The sequence below is a fragment of the Phyllostomus discolor genome, chromosome 1 (assembly GCF_004126475.2).
Source record: "Phyllostomus discolor isolate MPI-MPIP mPhyDis1 chromosome 1, mPhyDis1.pri.v3, whole genome shotgun sequence".
NCBI classification, from domain to species: Eukaryota; Metazoa; Chordata; class Mammalia; order Chiroptera; family Phyllostomidae; genus Phyllostomus; species Phyllostomus discolor.
In genome coordinates, this window is record NC_040903.2 from 24,190,427 (window position 1) to 24,208,199 (window position 17,773).

The window sequence follows — 17,773 nt, forward strand, 5'->3', positions numbered from 1 at the left end:
AATCTGAGGACTTCTTACTCATAGTTCTATTTAAACTATATGTGTTTTTTCTGTTACTTAAAAACTCAAGTGTGCTTTATATTTCTAGGTCCGGTTTATCACTAAAATATGGCATCCTAATATTAGTTCCGTCACAGGGGCTATTTGTTTGGATATCCTGAAAGATCAATGGTAAGAGATTTTCAGTTTACCTTCTCCCATATGAATTCTAAGATTATATTTAGAGTGTTAAATGTGTAACTGCCTCAAAACATAAGCATATATTATAGTTTCTCTTATTTGGGAAATAATTTTAAAACATGTACATAATTGAAAATGTGTTACAATTGAGATCACAGTCTGTATTTAAATACTGGCTTATTAAATCTATTTCATATGCTAGCTTTATCTCTTGAAAAGTCTTGGACTTCATTATTTTGGTAAAGTTAATTCTTTATTATCTCAAGAAGGTATTTGTGAAAGACTAAAAATAAATATTGAAATAATCAGCACTGACTTGGGTAGAATGTGAAAAGTGTTAATTGAGCAGAGTTTAAGTTTCCAGATTTCAAGGAGTACTTTTGTAGGTGATAGCTTCACTTGCCCTATAATTTATAGTGCTTTCACATATTTTTGTGTGATTTGATCCTAATATAGTGTTTTAAGAGTTCTTACTCTGGAGCCATTATGTTTAAAATGGACCCATTACTTTCAAATCCTGGCTCTGCCAAGTTCACTGAGCTGTGTAGTGTGGAGCACATTATTAAGCTTTGTACCTTGGTTTCCTCATCTGAAAAAAATGGGGTTAATACCTACTTCATAGGGCTGTTGATAGGATTAAATGAATTGTTCTATATGATTCTCTTAGACGAGAATCTGGTATATTCTGAAACTTGGATGGAAAGATCAAGACAAAGAGGTATAAAAACACTTGGAGTGGGAAAAAAACAGTAGTAAGTTATGTATTTGATTTGTTAAAGAAGGAAAAGGGTGGAACCTGAATAAGGTGAAACAGGAATGACAACATTCAGTGTTTGGGCGATTTGATTTATTTAGTAACTGGATAAACAGGCAAGAGTTGCTGGTTTGGTTTGGTTTTCTTTTTCCATTCTAATAGCACATCTGAGTAAGACCTCTCCCTCAAATATCATCTCTTGGGATCTAGTATCCTGATCTGTATTGCATACTGTTAAACATTGAATGGTGTGGAATATATCTAACTTTATCTTCTGTCATTCATTTGATTTTTGACTTTTTTGCAACTTACTGAAATTGTTGGCCTCCATGTTTTTACCTGTAAAGTCATCTCCAAGGCCTGTAGCTCTATATCATTCAGTGATATTAATGAATATTTGCAGTGTTAGAGGTATGTTTCTTTATTCGCTTGCTTTTCAGGTATCAGTTCTGTTCTCCCCTTCTTCTTGTTTCCACTCTCAGACTCGAACTAGTTCCTCCTTCATCTGGAGCTCTACACATCAGAATGCCTCAGGATTAAGTCCTGACCTCTCTTTCTCTCTCTTTTTTTTTTCTTTTTTTTTTTTTTTTCTTTTTTCAGTCAATACTCTCTTCCTGGGTGAGCTCATCTGATCTCTTAACTTCATGGTTTATATACTAGCAGTTCAAAAATGTTTCTTTCTTGAACTCTAGGCTCATGTTCTATTGCCTGTTTAAACATCCTTGAGGAATATAATGGGTATCTCAGACTTAAACATGTTGAAAACTGAACTGATATTCCCCTAACCAAAAACCTGCTTCACCCATCTAAGCTGTTGGCAACCACATCCTTGCAGTTGCTTAGCCCAAACTTCATGATCCTTGGTTCTTCTGTTTCAGGTACTTTGTACCCTGTCTGCATATCCTATTGGTGAAACTTCAAAATCTTAGCAGTAACTTCACTGCTACAACCTTGGTCCAAGTCACATTACCCTTGCCTGAATGATTACAGTAGCTGCCCCCTGCTTTTGACTTTTCCTTACTCGGTCTCTTCTCAGTGGCCAGAATGATAACCACCCTCTCCCTTAAAAACAAATAAAGCTCCACACTAAAATCTTCCGCTGACTTTCCTTTTTGCTCAGAGTTAAGCCAGCAGGACCAGCACTCCTGATTATCTCTCCATAGATAGTTAAAAGATTGATATATACAATATATATAGGTCTTGTACCAAGACTTTTTATCAACTATTCCCATTTCTAAGACAAGTGAAATAGCTGACTTTAGTCTTGTTTGATATCTATATAATTGGAATATTAAAAGTCGTTAAAGACACATCGGATAAAATAAGTGAGATTGATGTCCATGGGTTTGTTCTCTCCTTTGCCCTCTCCCACTTATTGAGGTATAATCGACATTTAATAGATAAGCATGTTTAAGCGTGGATGTTTAGACCTCAGAACTGGGATTTTATAACTATAGGATAGTTATCTTAGGAAAAAGAAATTGAATAAACATTCAATAATTTGGGACAGTTATGCTAGAAAACAATTTGGTCTTTTATTAATATTCATGCATGGCCCTCGCTGGTGTGGTTCAGTGGATTGAGTGCTGGTCTGTGAACCAAAGAGTTGCTGGTTTGATTCCCAGTCAGGCCATATTGCCTGGGTTTCAGGCCAGGTCCCCAGTAGGGGTTGCGTGAGAGGCAACCACACATTGATGCTTCCCTTCCTCCTTCCCTTTCTCTCTCTCTAAAAATAAATCTTAAAAAAAAAACACTCATGGATAATGATTTACCTTTAATATAGAACAACTTCTGTTAGTATGGTTTATTTTTAACTCTTAACCATAACCTACTTAGAAACTATTTTATGATTTTTTTTCCACCTATTATGACTAAAGGTGTCTATTTACCTGGGGAAGAAAATGACAACATATAAAAACTGCTCTCAATGATACTGCCTTTTCAAAAGACATGAACAGGCATTAAGAGATTATTTAGGTGTTCAATAAGTTATGCTTAGCATCATTAGTCATCAGGGAAATGCAAATTAAAATCACAATTAGATACCACTACCCACTTATAAATGTTTCTCATGAATAGCTGGCATATGTAGTTTAAATGCTCAACCATCAGTAGCTGTCAAAGGTAAGCTTATACCTTCAGTATGACCCAGGTGTTCCATTTCCACTACTATGTGTATATCTAAGAGAAACCCAAGGAAAATGAGTGTATATGTCCACCATGAGACTTGTACAAGAATATTTGTAGCAGATTTACTCACATTGGAAATAATCCAAATGTCAGTCAACAAGAGAGTGTATATATAATGGCACATTGTACAGCAGAACACAACACACAGAGAAAAAAAACATTGACACAATCAACATGGATGATTCTCAGAGATGCTGAGTGACAAAAGCCAGGCTCAAAGGGGTCTGCATTATGATTCTGTTTATATGAAATTCAAGATGAGCCAAAGATAACTTATGGTGATGGAAATTAGGACATTGGCAGGGGTAGGTAAGTGTTGTGAATGCGAGGGGCACAAGTAATCTTTTTGGCTGGAAATGCTCTATATTTTGACCTAGGTGGGGTTGCCTAGGTCTATAAATATATACAAATTAATCCAGCTGTATAGCATTTTTACTTTGCTTATTATACCTTAAAAATTTTAAACAAAAAAGCTGCCATTCTCTTTAGCATTGTGTTTTGCATAAACATACATGATTTATGATGGTCTTCTGGAAGATCCTTAACAGAAAAGTTAATTAACAATACAAACAATTCACATGCTTATTCTACATGCTGAAGTCCCTAAAGTCCCTACTCAGTCCATATGAATGAATGTTTAATTAGCCATATTAACTGCTTATTGCTTTGAGGTCTGAACAAAACTAATTAGAGGAAAATAGGTTTATGTGGTACTCACTTATTCATATCATCCACTGATTAATTAAAATGAGTTAACACATTTTGAAACAATTTTATATATTGTTTGCCTTATTAGGACTTGTTTTTGATAGATTTAAGCCAATATGACACATTGAATCCTAAAAATCTCAATGCAGTATGAATTAGTACTTGACAGGAATAACAATAAGAGGAAAAATATTTTCAGTTGTATACATTTTCACATTACTAAGTTTAAATGCAAAACCTAATATAGAATAATCAAAAACATACATTTTAATAAAGTTGACATACAATATTAGTTTCAGGTGTACAACATAATGATTAGACATTTATGTAACTTACAAAGTGATCACCCAGTAAGTCCAGCACCTATCAGGCACTGTACACATTCATTATAATGTTGACTACATACCCTATGTTGTACTTTACATCCTCATGAATGTACTCATTTGTTTATACCATTAAAGATATTAATAGTGTTTACAGTGTTTAGGAAACCAAAAGGGTAGGTTTCACTTCGATACTAGTTTTATTACCACTAATTATTTATTTTGTTATTTTTCTTTTTTAAGATTTTACTTACTTTTAGGGGGGGGAAGCGGGGGGAGGAACATGAAGGAGTGAGAGACACATCAGTTGGCTGCCTCCCATATGCCTCCAACCGGGGACCTGGCCTTCAATCCAGACATGTGCCCCAACCGGGAATCGAACCAGTGAGCCTTCAGTTCACAGGTCAGAGCTCAGTCCACTGAGCCACACCAGCCAGGGCATAGCTTTATTACCACTAATTATTTAAACAATGTCATCATTTACTATTAATTTTGTTTTCAGATATCTTTATTCAGCTAATTTTTAATGGTTTATATACACCTCCCCAACATGTTATTATTTTCAAGCATACAAAAAAGTTAAAAAATTTTTCTCACTGAGATTGTTATAAATTCAGTCTAAAGTTATAGGTCCAGATTTTTTTTTCCCTCTTTAAGGGCAAACATTCCCTTTTAACTTTAAGTTCTTAGTTTCTGATTCTTGAAGTGATAACTCCAGAGAGTCTATAATAGTTTGTGAGTATCTTCCCAATAAAGACACTGCAAATAAAGGAAGTATAAAGTATCTCTAATAAAAACCTATGATCCCTGGCTGGGTAGCTCAGTTTAGTTAGAACATTGTCCTGATATGCCAAGCTTACAGGTTAAGTCCCCAGTCAGGGCATGTATAAGAATCAACCAATAAATGCATAAATAATTGGAGCAGTGAATGGATATCTCTTCTCCCAGTGGGGAATCAATAAATAACCCTGGCTGGTGTGGCTCAGTGGTTGAGTGCTGGCCTGCAAATGGAAGGGTCACCAGTTCAATTCCCGGTCTAGGGCATATGCCTGGGTTGTGGGCTGGCTCCCCTGTGGGGGGTATGCAAGTGGCAGGTTTCTCCTCTTTCTCCCTCCCTTCCCCTCTCTAAAAAAAAATTAATTTAAAAAATCAATAAATAAAACAAATAATAACTTATGGATTGCTAAGGGAAGGGTTGATCACTTTAAGTTTTTTTAAATAACATTGTAATCTTAACTGTTTTAAAGTATACAGTTGGGTAATAAGCATATTCACATTGTTGTGCAACCGGCCTCCAGAACTGCACCACTCGCTTTTAAATGGGACTTTTTTTTTTCTTTAACAGTTTTAGGTTTACAGCAAAACTGAGAGAAAGGTACAGAGATTTCCCATATACTCTCTGCCCCCACACATGCATAGTCTACCCTATTATAAGCATCCTCAACCAGAGGATGGTATGTTTACTATAGTTGATGAACCTACATTGACACATCCCTGTTACCCAAAATCCATTGTTTATATTATGGTTCACTCATGGTGTGCATTATTTGAACAAATTTATAATAATGTGTCCATTGTGATATACAGAGTATTAGAAATTTAATTTGTTATGTTTTAAGACAAGACACATAGTGATTATAGAATTCAGTGCAGTATCGGTCTTGTTTTTTCTGATATCAGCTAGTTACATGAATGCTACTGAGATGTTCTTTAGTATTGTATTTTTTTTAATTTGTCTTAGAATGTGGAGGTACTGAAGAAGATACTCATTATCAATCCCAATTTTCTTAGAGCTATCAACAGTTAATCACTGTTTTATGCAGAGAGTAAAATATCTTTGAGAGAACCAAAACCAAGGAAAGAAATGAAATACTATTTTATGGGGTATCTTGGATCTTAGAGCTCAAATTGACTCGAGCAAAAAGGTGTATGTCTAAAACATAAAACATACCTGACCAGTGTGGATCAGTTGGTTGGGTGTTGTTTTGCAAAATGAAAGAATGACAGTTGGATTCCCAGTAAGGTCACATACCTAGGTTGTAGGTTGGGTCCCTGATGTGGGCATGTGGGAGAGGCAACAGATTGATTTTTTTTCTCTACTTCTCTTTCTCCTTCTGTCCCCCCCCCCCAAATAGATAGATAAAATTTTTTAAATATTTGCTAAACATAAAAGGAATATACAAGGTCTGTCTGGGAAAAGCCCAGCCATTATTAATATGACGAGGATAGTTTGCACAACATCGATGTAACCTGACAGCCAAGGAGGGTAGACTGGAATGTGCATGTGTAAACAATGACGACATCGCTGTACTAGTCAGTGGGGGTGGTAGATGCCTTTGAGTGAGCATATGTGCTATGTGGCCGTCACATTCAAAGTGACCCAGACAGTAGAGCAGTGAATCTGCATCAAATTTTATGCAGCGCTTGAACATTCATGAAGGTGGGTGGGGTGGGGGAAAGCGGTGGCAAGGGAAAATGGAGACAACTATACTTGAAAAACAGTTACAAAACAAAACAAAACTTGAACATTCCTCCGGAAGCTATTCAGATGATTCAGAAGGCTGTGGCTATGGGTAACTGGTGATTGGCAGCTTCATCATAACAATGCACCCACTCATGCATCACTTCTCATGCGGAGTTTTTTGGGTGAAGCATCAAATCACCCAGGTGATTCAGCACCCCCTACAACCCAGATTAGGTGCCTGTGGCTTCTGGCTTTTCCCAAAACTAAAATCACCTTTGAAAGGGAAGAGATTTCAGACCATTGATGAGATCCAGGAAAATACTACAGAGCAGCTGATGCCGATTCCAACAAAGGATTTTGCAGTGTTTTGAATTGTGTGAGGTCCCAAGGTGCCTACTTTGAAGGGGACTAAGGTGTCATTGTCCTATGTACAGTGTTTTTTGTATATTGTATCATCTTAAATGTTTTTTTTTCCATGTTACCTCATATTCAAAAAAACCCAAGGAGAATTCACGTTTTGGGCACTGCTTGAACGTGACGTTTCGAGAGTTTTTTAGGACACAGTCTCCCATTTCTCTGCTCTGTTCTCAGACTCCAAAGTGGTATGAAAAAAACTGCCAATACCACAAAGCCTTTGTCTTCACAGTCCTCCTCAAACTTTTCAAAGTGAAAAACTTGGCAGAGTTTTTGCAAAACTGACTTTTTCCATTTAGCTTCCCATTCCCCCCTCTTCCAGCCCATTGCAACCACCATTCCATTCTTTCTGTGAATCATAGTATTTGTCTTTTTATCCTTGGCCTTATTTAAGACAGTGTCCTCAGGATTCATCCATGTTGTAGCATGTGACAGATTTTTCTTTCTTTTTAAGGCTAAATAATATTCCGTGGTATGCATACACCACATTTTGTTCATTCATTGGTTGATTGAAACTTGAATTGCTTCCACATTTTGGCTATTGTGAATAATGCTGATTGTGAATGAGTCCCCCTGCTTTTAATATTTTGGGTATATATCCAAAACTGCAGTTGCTTTGTTTGTTTGTTTGTTTGTTTTAATTGCCATACTATTTTTATTGCAATCCCACCAACAGTGTACAAGGATTCCAATTATTCCAAATCTGGGTGTTCTTTTTTGTTTGGTTGGTTTTTTTAATAGTAATCATCCTAATTGAGTGTATCTCAGTTGGTTGGGTGTCATCGGATAAAGTTAAAGGTCGCCGCCAGTTTGATTCCTGGTTAGGGCACATGCCTCAGTTGTAGGTTCAGTCCCTGGATGGGGTGCATTTGAGAAGCAACTGATTGATGTTTTCTCTCTCATTAGTGGTTATTTTCCTCTCTCCCTCCTTTTCCCTTCTCTCTCTTAAAAAAAAAAAAGCTATTCTTAGTAAGACTCCCATGATCCCTGATTGTGTACCTTGTATTTTGAGCTCTGTGTACAATCATTTCAAAATAATAAAGTTACCATAGGAAAAAAAAATAGGAAAATCATTCATTGTAAAGGAGAAAAAATGATCGGTGGATATGTAATTATAAATTCTGTTAATTACATGATTAAGCTAAAACCTGGGTTACTTTTCATTCCAGTAGTTATTTTTTATTCAAAAAACACCTACTTTGCTTTTGTCATGCAAAGCATTCTTACCTTGATATTTTCCTGTTTTTAAATTTTAGGGCAGCAGCAATGACTCTCCGCACGGTATTATTGTCGTTGCAAGCACTGTTGGCAGCTGCAGAACCAGATGACCCTCAGGATGCAGTAGTAGCAAATCAGGTAAGATTTTCTTTTCTGTTTTTGAAAGACTTACTTATATTTAAATTTTAGTCTTTACTTTGGTGGTTTGCAGTGTTAGTATACTTCTGTTGGAGCATACTTCTATTGGAGCTAAATTTGGAATTGGTTTTCTTTCTTGATTTTTAGTGTACTAGCTTGATTGGATATATGCTATATACATTTTCTAAAACCTGAAAATTTTCAGACTCACGGTCCTTAGTTAAATATCCAAGTCACAGACTTGGAATTCTTCTCTATGTATGTATCCTTTTCTCTTGTTGATGCCAGTTTCAACAAAGGATTTTGTAGAGTGTTTTGAGCTATGTGAGGTCCCAGGGTGCCTACTTCAAAATCCTTTGTTGGAATCAGCATCATCTGATTCTTTTTTAAAAAAACATTTTATTGATTATGCTATGCTATACTGTTGTCCCAGTTTTTCCTCCTTTAACTGCTCCACCTGGTACCCCTATTCTCTCCAGCACTACCCTCTTAGTTCAAGTCCATGGGTCCTGCATTTGAGTTCTTTGGCTACTCCATTTCCTATACTGTTCTTAATATTCCCTGTCTATTTTGTACCTACTAGGTTGTACTTCTTAATCCCTGTAACTTTTCTCCCATTTCCCCTCCCAACTGATAACCCTCCAAATGATACCTATATCCATGATTCTGTTTTTGTTCTTGTTTTGCTTAGTTTGTGTTTCAGATTCAGTTGTTGATAGTTGTGAATTTATTGCTCTTTTAACGCTCATAGTTTTCATCTTTTTTTCTATAATTCTTTTAACTTTTCATATAATAATGGCTTAGTGATGATGAACTCCTTTAGTTTTACTTCGTCTGAGAAGCATTTTATCTGCCCTCCCTAAATGATAGCTTTCCTGGATAGAGTAATCCAGGTTGTAGGTCCTTGCTTTTCATCACTTTGAATACTTCTTGCCAATCTCTTTAGCATGCAAAGTTTCTTTTCAGAAAGCTCCAGACAAGTCTTATGGGAACTCCTTTGTAGGTAACTATCTCCTTTTCTCTTACTGCTTTTAAGATTTTATCTTTATCTTTAGCCCTGGCTGGTGTGGCTCAGTGGATTGAGTGCTGGCCCATGAACCAAAGGATCGCTGGTTCGATTCCCAGTAGTCAGGGCACATGCCTGGGTTCCAGACAGGGTCCCCAGTTGGGGGCACACAAGAAGCACTATACATTGATGTTTCTCTCCCTCCCTTTCTTCCTTCCCCTCTGCCCAAAAATAAACAAATAAAATCTTAAAAAAAAAAAAAAGATTTTCTTTCTGTCTTTAACCTTTGGCATTTTAATTATGGTGTATTTTGGTGTGGTCCTGTTTAGATCCATCTTGTTTGGGACTCTGTACTTCCTGGGCTTATAGTGTATGTCCTTCACCAAATGAGGGAGGTTTTCTTTCATTATTTTTTCAAATAAGTTTTCAGTTTTTTTGCTCTTCTAATCCTTCTGGCACCACTATGATTCAGATGTTGGTAAGTTTGGAGATATCTTAGAGGCTCTAGCCTATCTTCGTTTTTCGGTTTGTTTGTTTGTTTGTTTGTTTCCTGTTTATTCTTGCTGTTTGAATGCTTTTTTCTTCCTTACATTCCAAATTGTTGATTCTGCATCTCCTCCATGTTGGTTCCCTGTAGATTTTCTTTATTTCACTTAGTGTATCCTTCATTTCTGCCTGGATCTTCTTTATGCTTTTGAAGTACCCAGTGAGTTCTTTGAGCATCCTGATAACCAATGTTTCAAACTCTGCATCTGGTAGGTTGGCTATCTTCATTTTTAGTTCTTTCTCTGAAGTTTTGTTTTCTTTCATTTGGGCCATATCTCTTTGTCTCCTCATTTTGTCAGCCTCCCTATGTTTCTTTCTGTGTATTAGGTAGAGTTGTTTGGCTACCTAATGACTCCCTATCTTAGCAGTGTGGCCTGTTGTAAGATGTAGAAAAGCCCATCTGTAAGTTATGTGGCCTGGAGCCTTTAGTAATCACCAGGGCAGGGCAACCCATGTCACTGCTCTGTGGCTGTGTTACGGAGGGCTCGGAGAGGGAAGTGCTGCTGCCTGGCCTCTGGAGTTTTCCCCAGGAGGAAACTGTCTCCTGGCATTCACCCTGATGCCAGTCACCTCAATTTCTCATTTGCCACTGGTGCCCTTCCAGCTTTTGCTCTGGTGCTGAATCCCAGAGGGAGTGAAAGTCCTAAGTCCCTTGCAGGCCCTTTTAGAGAAAACTCCTAAGATCCCGGTTTCTTCTGCTGCCCGAGCCCCCAGTGGCTTTTACAACCAGAAGTTATGAAGGCTTTTATCTCCCTGGTGCTAGAACCTTGGGCTGAATGATCTGGTCTGGGGCTAGGATCTTTTGCTCTCAGTATTGCGCCTGATTTTTTTTTTATCCATCACATGTAGATGTGAGACTGCCCTTTCCACATCTCCACCACTCCACCATGCCCCTCTCTGCCTCTCTACCCCTCTGCCCCTCCTACCTGTCTGGATGGATGTAGGTCCTTTAAATTCTTGGTTGTTAGACTTCCATACAGCTTGATTTTCTGACTATACTGAGTGGTATTTGCTTTGTAATCTAGTTTTAATTTTTTCTGCAGTTGTTTATGGAGGCAAGATGTGTTTACCTATACCTCCGTCATGACTGGAAATCTTATTTATTTTTAGAGAGGGGAAAGGAAGGAGAAAGTGAGGGAGAGAAACATCAGTGTGTAAAAGAAAAAAGAAAAATGGCTTGGTTGCCTCCCACATGTCCCCAACTAGGGGACCTGACCAGCAACCCAGGCATGTGCCCTTACCAGGAATCGAATCAGCTACTTTTTGATTTACAGGCCAGCACTCAACCCACTGAGCCACATCAGCCAGCATCTCTTGTTGATTCTATTCCCAGGATCTCTGTTATCATACTTCTTTGCCTCAGTACACATTTTTTTAAATTTCTCATTTCTACTGCTATGATAGAGCTCCCCTTTTTCAGCCTCTTCCTTACCGCATGTTCTGTATGGATACCAGTTAGCTTTATAAAGGGCAAATCTTATTTTACTTTGCTACTAAAAACTTACTAGCTCTACTATTACCTACTTGGTAAGTCTAAATTCTTTAGTTTGCAAAGTTTTCCTTCATGATTTGAACTGTCTACAAATCCAGCTTACTTTCCTAAACTCTAATTATTCTTCAAACTCACATTTTTTCAGGATGGTGTTCATTTCTACATGTCATTTTAGCCAGTCTGCCATGTTTCTTCTACCTGAGGAAACTTTCTCTCTTAGCAAACTCCTCTATTCCCTTGAAAAGTTGTTCACTCTTTCTTCTATATATATATATTTATGTTAAAATGTTCTATTTGTCTCAGAGTGCTAAGAATTATGGTTTCACATGTTATATATATGTGCTGTTGATTCATTCTTGGTAATCAGGAGCTTAACTTGAGTCTTTCTTTGATTTCCTGTTTAGTTCTGAGCCACAAATGTTGAGGTGGATCTCAACAGTCTTAAAATATTAAAGATGTACTAAGCACTTGTAGAAGATATAAAGTGAATTGAACAGTTATTTTAAGTGCATACTTTATTAAATAATAGAATATTTGAAAATAAATTTGCCTCTTCTCAATGTGCATATGGGAAGTTTTAGGGTAAGTTCATAATCATCTCAAAACGTGCCGTAAGTTAGGACATGTGCTATAAGTAAGGGTTTTCTTAAATCATTGTATGCTGCTACAACTCTAGCAAAACAGTGAAATCTAGTTTGTATTCTAGCTTGAACTGTGGTTAATACAAAAATTTGGTCACATTTATTAATGTCCACATTATTTTAGAAACTGGTAAATTCTGTTTGGTTGTGTAATGCTTGTCCTACACAGTGTTTAGAAACATCTCTAATTAAAAACAATTTCTAACATCTCACTTGACTTAGTATTCGTTTTCTGTTTGTTAAAATTGGAGATCAGAGTTGATGAATATTATTTGTCTTTGTTTTTCTTTTGTTAACATTACTTAAGAATTATAGCTTCAGTTTAAACGATCTTTCTTGAGTAATATAGTTTATGTGCAGTGGACAGTGAATCAGTAACATTTAAAATCTACATTAGTTTTATTTAGAAAAACCAGGTTATTAGGCAATTAGAACTGAGCTACTATACTGAATGTTACAACGCTGTTGTCATGTATGTCAATTTTTTTTTCCTCATAGTACAAACAAAATCCTGAAATGTTCAAACAGACAGCTCGACTCTGGGCACATGTGTATGCTGGAGCACCAGTTTCTAGTCCAGAATACACCAAAAAAATAGAAAATCTATGTGCTATGGGCTTTGATAGGGTAAGTAATATAAAGGTATGCTGATTTTGCTATAGTGATTGATTTGATTTTTATGTTATTTATTTGAGATAAAGAGAAACATCGGTTTGTTGTTCCACTTATGCATTCATTGGCTGATATTTATATGTACCCTAATGGGAGATCAAACCCACAGCTTTGGCATTTTGGGACAGCGCTCTAACCAACTGAGCTACCCAGCCAGGGCAACATATTATTGATTGATTTTAAATGATTGAGGCAAATTGTTGGCTGACAAAATTGGTTCAGAAATACTCTAAATTTGGTATTTATTTATTTTCTTTACTGGTTTATAGATAGAGAGGAGGAAGGGAGAGAAAGAAAAATATTGGTTTGTTGTTCCACTTATTTATGCATTCATTGGTTGATTCTTGTATGTGCCTGACTGGGGATCAAACCTGCCCACAACCTTGGCATATCAGGATGACGCTCTAACTAACTGAGCTACTGGTCCAGAACTCTACATTTAGTTTTGATAGATAAGTTTTCTGTTACTAAAAATCGGTGATTTTTCTTTTCATCTTACTGACTCCAATCATTAGTTTTAGAAGCTTTTTTGCACTACAGGTCAACAAAGATAACAAAAAGTGTGGTTCTCAATATAAAGATAGTGAATGATTCAGTATTTTTAAAATCTTTCCTTGAAGAAAAAACAAAAAGAAACGTTTCCTTGAGATTTGATTTTTTGCGGGGGGTCCCCTCTTTTTTCTCTACAGAATGCGGTAATAGTGGCCTTGTCTTCAAAATCATGGGATGTAGAGACTGCAACAGAATTGCTTCTGAGTAACTGAGGCATAGTGAGAGAGCTGCTGATATAGTCAAGCTTGCCCTTCTTGAGGAGCATCAACACCTGTTATTTTTAGGATTCTGCATAGATTTCTTTTAAACTGGCATTCTTGCCTAATGTTGTTATCTAGGCACCATTGGAGACTGAAAAAAAAAATCCCTGCTCTGTAAATAAAGCTAATTAAACGTCTGTAAATTTAAAAAGGGGAAATACTTTAATTTTTTTTCTTACTTAATAGTGTAAAAACTCTTTGAGCTAAGCGAAACCATGGAAAAAACATGCTACTTTAGTGTTTAGCAGTGTACCAAGACTAGCAAGAGTTTGCTTCAGGATTTTGTTGAATAATTAAGATAATACTTTGAGTGTGTCAGGACCATTCAAATTGTTGGTGTTGCATCACAGCTACCTTAACTGTTTTTAACATGGATCCTCTGTGCCTGTGAATTTACTTGCATGCTTGTACTTGACTTCTTAGGATGGGTAGCTGAAAAGACCACCATTTTAAGCTTTTGAGAATTCTTAAGTATGAGATGTATCCAGAATTGAAGATGGTGACCTATTCAGAGCCTTTTTGTCCTAGTCAGCAATCTGGGACACCATATTTATTTTCCCCCTCTTACCACACACAGCTAATATGCTAATAGCAACTTCTTTGGGAAATGTACCAAGGGGTAGTATCCCTTGCTCCATTTTTAGGTCATCCTTGTGGAATGTTTTGTCACAATTCTTTACTCTTAAAAACATTCCTATATTAAATAATAATGTAGAAATGGAGCTGCCAATTTTGTTTCTCTTGTAAAACTAGTAAATACTTGATGTTGCAGTATTCCCAAGATTTAATGAAAGAACCCAACTTAATTTTTCAAGTGAATTTCACATCTTTTCTGTTTGTAAGCTGGTGAACATTTCTTTGAGAACTTGAAAGGATGAAATCAACTGTTTTTAGGGTTTTTTGCCTGATTTTGGCTTTATAGAGATTGCTTTTTCAGATACTTTAAAGTCATTCTTGCTTACATTTCCCCCTATTTACACACGAAAGCTGTGTTGGTGTTTTACTGTACATACTTCAGATGCACATAGGAATAGCAGTGTGTTATAAATCTAGCTTTCTTTATGATGTTTCTGATAATACGAAAATTGAAAACTTTACCTTCTCTTGTACATAGACTTTCTATTCCTATAAAAGTTACATTTCATTCTAAGTTCTAAAGTTTGAAAATCATTAGTTTTGCAGCTCAAACACTAATGTGACCATTTTGTGAAGGTAGAAATGGATTTATGCAGGCAATTCTATACATAGAAACACAGTGCTTATTAAATTTTCAGGACCAATGCAAATAATAAAAATGTAATAGAACCGGAATGAATTAAAGTAAGGCTGTATATTGAAAGTCCTATTATAAAAGGTTTTCTTTCTTCAAGTGTTATTTATCCTAAATTATAATTGTTAAGTGTTTGGAAAATAATTTTGAACCATAAATCTAGCATAATTTCATTTGACTTCTCAATAATCTTAGAAGCAATAAAAGAAACCATTGTTAAATATATGGTAATGTTAAAGATGTGATGGTTCTTCCAAAAACTTGTAAGGCTTTCCTAATCAATAGTAAACTCTTGTAGTTGATATTATTGCATACTAAACACAAGTTGCTATGTTTTTTTCTCTATATGTTTGCTTAAGCATAAATTTCTTTATACAATCAACCTCCTCTAATTGTTGTAGTTTAGTTACTTTCTAAAGATGCCAAAGGAAACAAGATTTTTCTTTATTTATTTAAATAACTAAAACCTTGTACTTTTCTTTATACTTTGAAGTAAGGTTGGAATTGTGTGAAAGTGTGGACAGTTTTGTTATATTGATTAGAATTAAATTTTTTTTTTAGTGGAGGGCAGCTTGGTAATAGTAATATTTGGATTATTTTAAATATCAAACATCTACCCAGTTTACTATTTGCCTATATTTTCAGGGTATATTTAATTGTTCTGTGGTTAGACAAAGGAGAAAACTCAGAGGTTATTAAATGTCAAGCATTACATACTTAGCTCTGGGAGGCAGCTAAACCTTGCCTTTGATTTTTATGCACATTAGCTCTATAGGGTATCTGTTCATCTAACTATAATGCAACATCCCAGTGCCCAGGAAATTAGTATGAGAAGTTCTCCATAATGGATTTTTTCAGTTCAAAATTTATTTACCTCACTTTCATTTTCATTTAATGTGATATCTCCCTTTCTGGAACATTTCCCACTGTCATCCTGTGTCATTTTCTTCCCACTTCTCTATAGGTAGATTTACTTCCCTAAACATAGAAGTTAAGGCAGTTCTTTTCCTTCTGGTCTTATATGTGTTTGGGAAAAGGACATAAAAGTACAGGTGTAGGAAAACAGGTACCCTGGTGAAAATTACTTCTACGGTTCTCAATTTTTTATAATTCTTCGGTTTTAAAGGCCTCAAAAATTATGGTAAAAAATATATTTAATGATATCCTTTTTAGGGCAGGCAGATTTGCTAGAAGTCACTGATAACGTAATAGACTTTTAGTGTAATCAGGTCTATTTCATGCGTATGTGCCTGACTTTTAAAACAACAAATAAGTAGTTGTATAGTATTTCAGTACAGATGACTGAATGAATAGCTATTTGTGACCCAAATAAACATACAGTAAGTAGTGTATAAAATAGGAACTTTTACTAAATTAGATGCTCTGAGTTGGCTCCCACAAATGTTTGGAACTGTGACTAAGGTTTACTTAAACACATAATACATTCAAATATATATGTTTGAGTTCTGAGTATTTTGTTTTTGAGAATAGTCTATGAAATGAAGACTGGTTTTTTGGGGGGGAAGTATTTCACATTTGTGATTGTTGGTGGCGCTTAAAACTATGCAAAATAATTTTTTAAAGTATCTGTGAGAAAGAATTGGCAGTTAAAGGGGATATTGCTTATTTATATGCACTACAGAATGTAGCATATCATGTTACTGTTTAGGCTGCTTAATAAGTTTATCAATGTGAAAAGTAGATCTTGGCTCTTAAGTGTAAGCCTGATTTGAGCTTTTAAAACTGCAATAGGAGTAAGGTAATGTTTCCACATCTTGTATTTCCACAACAGAGGAAATAAAGCATTTTGTTGTTTCAAAGATTTAAGATGGGTTTGGGCAGGGAAGAGTTGGAGCCGGGTATACTTGTACGTGTGTGGAGACAATGTTTGCATATAAAAAAGGAAGCCGTCTGTTTACAGTTAACTTTATTTCGTGGACTTTTACAAAATGATGTTATATTAATCACTTTTCTAGTTAAAGAAATTTCAATTCCAGGGTACAACCATTGATTTAAAAAATTTGCATTTCCATTTTTTCAGTACCAGTTTAAAATTAATGCTTAATATCAGCTATTTACTATCACTGGGGAAGAAGGCAACTTGAAGTACTTACTGATAAATAGCCTTTTTTCCCAAATGCAACTTTTCCGCAGTGTCTACATATTATGTCACACGTTCTACTTGCACTGTTGCAGTATGGATCAAAAATCTTGTGGCACAGGGATAGGAGAATGTCAGTGTCTCCCTTGTCCTGTTCTGTTACGGCTTTATTGGACCGCTACTCTCATAAACCTTTGACCATCACCTAAATGTAAGTTGAGAATGTGCCACCTAGTGCTTGGTTATTTTAACCATGCTACTATATATATATACAAATATATATATATATAATCAGGAGTGGCGCAGTTTATCAGTTTGATTCTAGAGGGTGAATGGATACAAATCATTGCACTGTGCTGTTAACCGATCCTTGTGTGCTTGCTGTTACCTAATTTTTACAGGCATCATAATAAAAGCTAGACTATTTCTTCTGGGGGGAAAGATACTTATTTAATGTAATTTAAAGACTTTTCCAATAGAAAATGAAATACTATTGAAAATAATGTCTATTTTTTAGCTTTCAGCAATTGATGGTGCTTTGTTGTGGTGTCTGCTGGAAGTCTACTGCCATTATAGGGATTCTCATTAACCTCACCAAGAAAAGAACCTTGCTTGTTAGCTTCTCTAGATCTCTATTCTAAACCATCTGTTAGTGATGATAAATTCTGTAGGAGGGTCTATCTTGAGCCGTTAACTTCCTGTATGGGGAAAATGGGTGGGTTACCAGAAAGACCATGAAGCAGGGTGGGCTGTGGGTGGAGGGTTGGGTATTTGTCTTGAGAATTAAAACTACGAAACACTTTTGTACACAACTGATTTTTTAAAAAATAAACACATTTTTAAA

At 35.9% G+C, this 17,773-nt stretch overlaps 1 protein-coding gene across 2 annotated transcripts in view; it reads left to right on the forward strand.

Moving 5' to 3' along the window:
• UBE2K (ubiquitin conjugating enzyme E2 K) overlaps positions 1-17,773 on the forward strand; it is a 58,624-nt gene extending 40,851 nt beyond the window's left edge. For both annotated transcript variants that reach the window (XM_028507668.2, XM_028507672.2), the window contains 4 exons: positions 89-171; positions 8,290-8,389; positions 12,573-12,701; positions 13,436-17,773. In XM_028507668.2, coding sequence (XP_028363469.1) covers positions 89-171; positions 8,290-8,389; positions 12,573-12,701; positions 13,436-13,510 — 387 coding nt within the window. In that variant the 3' untranslated portion in view covers positions 13,511-17,773. The remainder of the gene's footprint in view (positions 1-88; positions 172-8,289; positions 8,390-12,572; positions 12,702-13,435) is intronic.